The 9,432-nt window shown below is 34.6% G+C and overlaps 1 protein-coding gene across 1 annotated transcript in view; it reads right to left on the bottom strand.

Moving 5' to 3' along the window:
• Positions 1-4,011: 4,011 nt before the first annotated feature.
• SPOCK3 (SPARC (osteonectin), cwcv and kazal like domains proteoglycan 3) overlaps positions 4,012-9,432 on the bottom strand; it is a 164,070-nt gene continuing 158,649 nt past the window's right edge. The window contains exons 9-11 of the mRNA XM_054292651.1: positions 8,364-8,426; positions 7,062-7,199; positions 4,012-6,056 (exon numbers count right to left, since the gene is read on the bottom strand). Of these exons, the coding sequence (XP_054148626.1) occupies positions 5,887-6,056; positions 7,062-7,199; positions 8,364-8,426 (371 nt within the window). The 3' untranslated portion in view covers positions 4,012-5,886. The remainder of the gene's footprint in view (positions 6,057-7,061; positions 7,200-8,363; positions 8,427-9,432) is intronic.

The following is a 9,432-nucleotide window of genomic DNA, read 5'->3' as shown; positions in this document are numbered from 1 at the left end:
GAAAGAGTAACATGAGCAATGAACTTCAAATCCTCACACTTTTTAATTCAGCGACAGGATCAGTCAGCTACTCAGAGACAAATGCCATCCCAATGCTGTCACATTCTAATGTCTCTCCTATCTTCCTTTCCTTTGAACTTGCCTTTCTTTCAGCATTACTGTCTTGGGTTGTTTCTTGGTTTGTTTTTTTTTTTTTCGTTTTTTTTTTTTTTAACTAGGAATTGTCTTCTGATGAGCAAAGATTATATTCAGGTACATTATATCCAGGTATATTTTCAAGGCATACATTTAAACTATGGGTAGGTTTTCTTTTCAAAACTATTAAGAGTAATTAGTCTTACCTAAATCATGAATTTGAAGCTGCTTGCCTTCAAAAGAGACTCCTTCCTATATTCTGGCAGGATTTCTAGGGACAGATCCTAGAGTTCTTACTGCTAAGGGAGTAGCCCAACATTTAATTTCTGTCTTTCACTGACAACTACTCTATGTTTCCAAACATGTGGGGTAATTGAGGGAAACAAGATCACTTGCACATGAAGAAATACAGACTGGTACCATCATCTTGTGCTGTTGCAGTGTCATTTCACATTGTGCATACTCTGAGTTACACTGACCTATAAACTGGTGATATCCATTAATCACAATGATGACACAGCACAGAGACACAAATCTCTGCTTTGCACAAATCTTCATCATACTAAGCAAACGTGAAGACTTATCAACACAAAATAAATACATAAACTTCCTACAGATACATTTGTTTTGTTCAGGTAGCTGCCACAGATTTTACAACAGGAAGCCACTTTTAACTATTTCATACTCAACACAAAAATGTATGCCTCCTATGAACTGAACATGGTTTTTACAGTATTTTTTTACTTTGGGTGAATTGGCTTGGATTTTACTGGTGCCATCTGTAAAACCATCTCTCAAGTTTTGTTTACTTCAATAATGAATGCTTACACTGAAAAAACAAATAGAAACTTGACCCAATAGACTTAGGATTAAAGCACGTTTCAGTTCCTTAACACTAATGCAGCCCGACGGAATTAATGCACATTAATAACATTTACTGCAGAAGTATACTAAAACTGAACAAGTTCTAAAGATGTTTTGCATAATGCCCACAACCAATCAAATGTGACTCACAGTGTACTTTCAAAGAACTGCATTATTGTTAAGAAATAAGGAAAAAGAATCATGGCACTGCAAAACTGGATTCTTCCTATACGTTGCTATTGCCAGGTGTTTTTTAAAACAAGTGAAAAACTCAGTAATCTTTGCTAGTTTTCAAACAAAATCAACATATTTTAATAGCCAATACTCTCTTCCCAAACCCCAGACTTGAGAAATCTTCTTGTGGCCCTCCAGTCCCCTAAGGCATACGGAATCAATCAGAAGCATCACATTTCCAGCAGAAGAGATCCAATCTCCTTTTCTTCACAGGGACCAAAGCCCAACAATCTCACAGAAACATGTCAGTACATTAAGTCTGTGAAATAAATAAACTATGGAAAGGGAAAGGAATTGGAGAGTCTTCCCAAAAATGTGTACTTGACAGCAATGACATGACCTCTAGAGCAGATCCCTCAGCACCTTGCACTGGGTACAGCCAGCTCTTTCTAAACTACACTTGCCTGTTGAGCAGAATAATGATCTGAGTTGGAAGGATGTGTATTAATTTTTTTTTCCTTTTTAAAAATTCAGCAGACTGCTAGATGCTCCAGGAGTTTACAAAATAGCTGCAAATGTTATGGGCAGAGCAGGTGAACAGCTGACCTTCTCTGTTCATCTTAACTGATAAATTTCAACCACCTTGGTAAAAATGGTTACAGGTGTGAGCACCAGCTTTGTGCATGTCCCTGTCTGAAGTCTGGATCACATTTTTCTATGGAGTTGTGTGGAAAGCTGGTGAAAAAATGTAAAATGTCTTGCACTATTACTAACCCAATGGCATGGAAATTCTTTTTAAAAATAGGCGCATGTATTTCACTTGTAAAACTCACCTTCAAGGAGACACATACTGTGCAGAAATCTCTTTTTCAGGATTTGATTCAATAGCATCTGAAACACAACAAAAATTCAAGTGGAGGTCTCATCTTTTAGGCTAGGCAACTCTGTTTCCCATTCTTGCTCTGGTTCCTTAACTTCAGAGTAATTTCCACTGCCTTTTGACTGGAAGAATTAGCAAATTAGAAAACTGTACCCCTCCTGCACAGTAAGTACACAGACAGTGTGTTAACAAAAATCCAATTGAGACATGAGGTCTAATTCAGCACATCCAGCATTGTATTTGCCTTCAGGAGGTGGCTGAGTTTTTAAAAACTTGGTTTTAACTACTCACCCGGTGGTACCTGGTTAAGTTAGAGATTCTTCTAATCCACTGGATTCTTCTTTATGTAACACCAATCTCTCTTCACACAGGAACTTGCTGACAAACTACATTATTGTCCACTGCACTCGCTGAAATGAAATTGTGAATGATTTGCAACCAATATACTTAAATTAGCTGAAAAAAACAGTAAAAAGAATTACAGTATTTCAAATAAATTTGTGCTGCCACCACTTTATTTAAATCCAATTTCCAAAAGCTTTTAGTAATTAGAAATATGTTCACTGCTTTCACAAGGAATCTGCAAATAAAAATACTTTTAAATTTCCTATGAAGCATAAAGCTAATCTACATCCTGGTAAACTTTTATTATTCTACTCAGGTAGTGGAATTTTTAAGTAAGAATAAGAGAAATCCAGTTCTTGTTCATGTGCCCAAAATAGGCAAAAATTTTCCTACTATCATTATGATCCATCTTCCTCAGTCTTGTGCAATAATCCAATTTTCATATAAGCAAACTAATGACACTAACTCATTTCCTTCTAAACTAAGCACATCTGGGCCTTGACCCAAAATACTTCTTTCAAGGACTATATATTTTGTTGCACTGAGCTTGGAATTCCTTACTTTTCAATGAAACAGATTTGTAATTCCACTCATTCTCAGAAGAGCATAAGGATTAATCACTCTGCCTGAAAATCTCCAAATGTACATCACAATCTTTGCCTATCTATAAATACATGTGTAGAACTGTAAGATCAGAAAAAAACAAAAAATGACAGCAACACTGTAAAAATAGTCAAGGGCTCCCGACTGCTTTCTGCATGACTGTAGTCATGAGGACAGACATCTGTGCAAGCTCTTGAATTTTATGGAAAGCAGGAAAAAGCTTCTGAATGGTTTAGATACTCAGTAAATTTACATTATCAGCCTTTGCCTTTATTAATTCTCGCTGCTGCTGATCTCCTACATTTCTTTAATGCAGGAGAAAAGCACACACTGAAGTAGTTTCCAGTTCCTCTGGTATCATAAAAGGTAACCAACACTACTGTATTGATCCATAGACAGTTACCTATCTTTTACAAAACCAAAGGCTGTTTTCAAGGGAAGATTTACACTGCATTAGCCTCTTCTCTGGCTTTTCCTCAGGAATATGCAGCAATTCAATTTTTTGTTGTTGCTGTTTTAGATTTGGACCACAAAAATAACCCAAAATTATCCATATTCCCCACTGTCACCGTTCTTTAGTGAATTTAACTAACTTGACTTACTTCTGAATTTATGCTAAATAGCTTTAATACTCAGGGACTAAAATGCATGTATACTCCTCTTTCAGTTCAGTGGGGAATTTTCAGGGAAGAAAGAATATAAACTTCTTTCAGACTCTTCTGCATGACAGTTGTTTTCAGAAAGGTCTTCATACTGTAATCCCTTTAGACAAAACACATTATGAATTCTCTTTAATTCTAGTATCACAAGTTTTAATGAAATTCATTTTCAGTTTGTCATCTAATAACCACTTGTCACATGCAAAAAAATTCGCCACAACAGTACTTACTGCATCAGCCAATAATGACAACACTTTTTCTTTAGCTTCTTTATTTAAAATCAGTTTATATATCAGTGAATTTCAGTCATAAGAAACTGTTCTCTGAAAAAATCCCACTATCAGAATGGTAAACTCTTAACTGTCTTTATTTAAGAAAATAATACAACTATGCCTCACAAATTATGACCAAGCTTGAGAAGAAGTCTCTCTTTCTTTACTATGAAACGAAGACAATGTCATAAAAGTACATAACAAAGCTATAGAAAATCAGGGAAATTACAGAAAATCAGAAGCTCCCTATGTGTTTTGCCCTATTCAAATATTTTAAATGAAAATAAAACATTAATGGCTTTATTCAAATAAATACATATTTTAATAGGTAAAATGTATCTGAAACATGAATTCTTTCCAATTCTACATTTCAGACTATGTAAAAAGTCAAAATGATGGGCTATGCTGGCCAAAGGTTGGTTACAAGAGTTTTTATTTTGCAAACTATACAGAAACAGTAAAAAAGAAAATGCATTATATTTTTTAATAATACATAAGATAAACATTAGATTTAGTATTTACCGTGTAGAAATTAATTCAAATAAGAATCTGATTTTCCTTTTATTAATGATGGGAAATCAGTGACTTATTTTTAAATTATACAACCTGCAGTAATACATTATACAGGTCATGTCAATTTTATTGTGGGCAGAAGGAAACAGATAGGATATGAATGAAGATGGTGGAGTCCCAAAATGTCTACACAATTAATTAACATGCTAACATAAATACAGTGATTAAAGTAATTTTCTCTACAGTCAAATCTTGAGTGCTACTCTACACAATAAGTATAATCTAGACCACATGGTAATTACATAATAATAGGAAAAAAAATTAAAATAATCCATTTTCTTCATTCCAGCAGCAGTACCTATACTGGTATTAATTTGGTAATTGGGTGTGCTTAGCTATTGCCTAACATCCTATACTGGTATGCATGCTAAAACCTCTCTAGTTCTATTTTGCAAGGCACCTTTACAATACGTTCTATAAGTTTCTGCACTAGTAACAGAAAACAACATGAATCAAGATAAAGAGCAAAACTATTTCCCAAAATAAGAAAATAAAAAGCATCATTATACATTTATTAAAAACTACCTTGGGGCAAGTGACAATACTCTGAAATACAGTAATGTATAAAGGTAATAAACTTTAAGCAAATCTTTTTTCCCAATGTAAATATTTTATGCTAGTCTGATTAGAGAGAAATACAGAGAAACCACAAAGAGTGAAGCAATGATTAAGTAAATAATGATAAAGCTTATATGACCTTGACATGAAACCAAAAAAAGGAACAAGAAAATTTTAGAATTACAGAACTGGTGCTTGTCCATGCTACCGCTTTTGAAAAATCCTTTCAATAATATAGTCATTTCCTAATAAAAAACATAACTACAAATGCAAAGGAGGACTTTGCTACAGTTTTCCCTCCTGATTTTTCTCCATACCTTTGGTTAATTAAAGGCTGGTTGAGATGCTACTTGTGCACCAATGTTTTTCTACTGCAATACATTTCTGATTCATTAAATGGACATTTGCAGGGCATAAAACACTGACGGAACTGAAGGTAAGTCACAGTATACATTCTGAGGAGGACATGCACAGTTCCAAATAAGGGCGAATATTTTCTCAGCAGAATTTTGAAGAGACTGGTTGCCTTTTTAGTGTGTTTTGCACATATATATATTTTCAGTAGCACATAACATTTTTTTCTTCAGGCTAGAATTCCAATGTGTTTTCTTCAGCGCAACAGAATTTAAAAACTCAAAAGCACATGATATAATTATTCTTATTTAAACAAAAAAAGTCTATGACTCCAGCTGCAATGTTTGAAATAATCATACAAAATATACATATTTGTTAGAACCCTTTTGATCTTGGAGAGCAAAGGGATTTTATGAAATATCATCTTGTGAAATTTAGAAAGGTACAACATAGGGACCTCCTAATATTATCAAATATATCCATCATGATCATCGTCATCATCATCATCATCCCCTTCATCTTCATCATCATCTTCAATTTCATCTTCATCATTCATTATTTCATCTTCATCATCTTCATCGTCTGTCCATTCATGGAAATCACCAGAGGCAAAATCCCCTGAAGTCTCTAAATCGATAGCTAAAAAGGTATGATAGTTATAGAAAAGACTCACAAGATACACTACATATTTATAGTATATTTTACATAATCATACAAAAGGCACATCAGAATATTTACTTTCAGGACAACTACAGAGTGCTACATAAAAATAAAATAAAAATAATATGAAGATTCTTTTGTCATAAAAATCTACCTCAATACTGAATTAATTTCTCAGTGTTAACAAAAGGAGACAAATGTTATGGATTTGTAGAACTGTAATGAGTGCTAGGAACAATTTAAAAAATTTAAATCCAACTTACAGATGGCAATAAGGACCACTGATAATATACCCTGACTATTTCTCACTTCTTACATATCATCTTGAATTATAGCAAATTGTCCATTTATCTAGAAATGATACTGGATAAGATGGACAATAGGCCTGAGCTTGTACCTCAAATACTGTGTACAATTTACTCTCTGCTTCAGGCTATGTTCTTTTGTTGGAGAAAAAGTGAAAAGGAGTCATAAATGACTTTTTTTTTAAATAAAAAGGAAAAATACTTTTTTTTCATCTTTTATATCTGGGACATCAAATAAAGGTGACATGGGAATTCTTGGAAGAAGCTGCACAATGCTGTAGGGAAGGGAAAAATAAGGGAAGATTTAGTGTGCTAAAAACGTTTGGCAATTCCCTCAAATATAAACTGAAAAAAATATCAAATCGAATTCTTGCATGCTGATTACCCAAAGGAATTTAATGAAACATTATGGAACTTACCTAATGCTGCTCTAGAAAATTAATTTGTCCTGGGTTTATACACACTATGCCAAGCACGTGTAAGGGTCTAGTAATAGCTGACACAGTGACAGGAGTTCCAAAAAAATAATGCAATAACAGTAACAAATTATAATTTTTTGGGTTTTGTATCAAATTCCATGTAGTTGGGTCCCACACTTGTCACTGAAGAAATTTAACCTGGCTGACAATCAAAGGGACTAACACTTCTAAACAAACACCACATGTGGTTCTTGACTTACCACATTCCGCTGCACCATTTGTTCTGGATCCTGACACCTCATTGCCGTATCTGTCCACACACCAGCACTGCCCTAGGCTCCCATGGCACTGACTTGGCTTGTAGTACCCATCCTCATCACAGAAGGGGATGTACTGCCCTGAAAGATAGATAGATAGATATAGATAGATATAGATATATATGCTGAATAAGTATATTAAAGTCCATGTCTTGGCCAATGTCACAATTATAGCAGAAAGCAACTGGCTTTTCCTGTTTCACCATTTCAGACTCTGCAGTGACTGCTTTAGTACTAAATTCAGCTGACTCAAAGTGACTGAATGGATCAAATGTGGGAGGGTAAATATCACGTATCAGTCTTGGACTGATTTCACGACATAAAGTGAGCAATACTCCTTTAATTTTCTTGTTGATCCTGTAATACATATTTCTTACTCCCTGAATATCTCAGTCCATATTTTCACTGGTGAAAAGGTTCAAATGTAGGACCTGTTCCTGACTGGGAAGTTCTATATCTGTGGAGTACAAACAAGTCTGGATAGTAAGGGCCAGACTTTGTGACTAACAAACTATCTATTACAAGGAGTTATTTGTGTTTAATATGTATTTTACAAACCACCACACGCTAATATTTAATTATTCTACCACAGAAGACAAATGCAGCAGAACACAACACAAAAAAACCCTGTAAAAATTAATACTAAATTTGCATTTATATGTACAAGAGGGGCTTATTTTGTGAGGCAATGACTTTGCCTACAGCTGAATAATCCACTGTTTATCACTTGGACCAAGTGGAGACCACAATCAACAAAATATTCATATGGAAGCATTTGAAGTGTATAGTTCTTCTTAGAAACCATCCTTATGAGAAATGCAGTTTTGGCTGCTTCAGGCCAAGCCTTTTGTTTTACAGAGCTTTCACACAGTGGCTAGTGGTAAATGAAGACTTTACACTTCAGAAATATTGATGCAGTATAAACTGATTCAGAACAAAGATTTCAGTTACTTACAGACTATTACAGTTAAAGGACCAGCAGAAATACTACTTTAGGAGTACCTTGTGCTGTCCCTTCTGTACTGTAAAAATGTACCTTCTATCAGGGTAATAAAACAGAAGTAAGAGCTTTTGCTAGGTAACGTAACAAAACCAAGTTTAATAGCTTCCAAAAATTTCATAAATTTTGCTGCTGAGATTTACTGTGGTCTATCTTCATTGGATTAATATTGATTTTGTGTTGCTGTTTAACTAGGGTTATTTATGTAAGTAATAAAACCTTCAAAAGAATGATCTAAGGCTCACCTAGGAGCTTCTTTCCTCCTTGCTGCTTCTGAATGTTACTGAGTTCTGTCTGGCAAGGTGGATCTGAAAGGACATAAAAAAGGTTAAACAGGTTACACAGTATCGAGGACAGAAAGCACATGACTACGTTTTCCCACTTTGCTATGTTGTAAGGTCACTCTGACTACTGACCTTATGAAACACACACATCTGAAAGAAAATAATTACCACAGCTTGCTACAGTTTCAGAATTATGAATCTCTGCACCACCATGGATATGTGCAGAACACCATTCATAGTTAACTCATCTCCAAGTGAGCATCTAGTCACTAGTCTGGAGCATTGAGGAATGCTAGACCAAAATAGTCACTCTATCACACCCTACTTTACTGCTCTATAAAAATCTCAGCAACTGTGAAGCTTGCCTCATGTATTAGCTAAACACAGAACAACTCTTTTAATTTCCTCCCTTTTGTCCTCTTTAGAATTCATGTTCCAAATTTGTATTTCACATACTACACTAAGAAAATAAAATCTTTTTCTTCACTGAAGTCTGCAAGATTCAATGATTCTCTGGCAACAATGTAAGACTGGATCCCATAGGTACAAACCCCATGCACAGCAAACTAACTTAAAAATGGAGGCCAAACTTTAGATGGCTCTGAGAAACAGAATATGTATTAAAATTCAGTTTTTCATTATTCAGCTACAGCTGAATATTGGAAATACTGAATTCTACTTCTGAATAATTTAATTTTTTACTGTCCATAAAAGAAAGTCATATTATGCGCCATGAATGGGAAGAAAATAAGATGTGAATGTGTTTACATCACTGTTCAGTAAGTGAAAGAATCGAAGACAGCAAAGCACTAATTAATCTCTGAACACTGGCACTGCATACCACATTAGACCATTATTAGCACCAGGCATTTTTCATTCTGAACCAGTAATAAAATTACTGAGTTTACTCACAGGTGTCTTTAGCCTGCACCATTCCCAGACAAATCTTACATTGCATGAATATTAAATGTGGTTTACATTTTAGCAGACTCTGATCATTTATAATACATCTTTGCCATGTGCTTAAGTC

Source organism: Melozone crissalis, unplaced genomic scaffold (genome assembly GCF_028551555.1).
Source record: "Melozone crissalis strain CALT ecotype California unplaced genomic scaffold, PUWL_Pcris_2 ptg000006l_1, whole genome shotgun sequence".
NCBI classification, from domain to species: Eukaryota; Metazoa; Chordata; class Aves; order Passeriformes; family Passerellidae; genus Melozone; species Melozone crissalis.
This window is presented reverse-complemented; position numbering and strand designations above follow the sequence as displayed.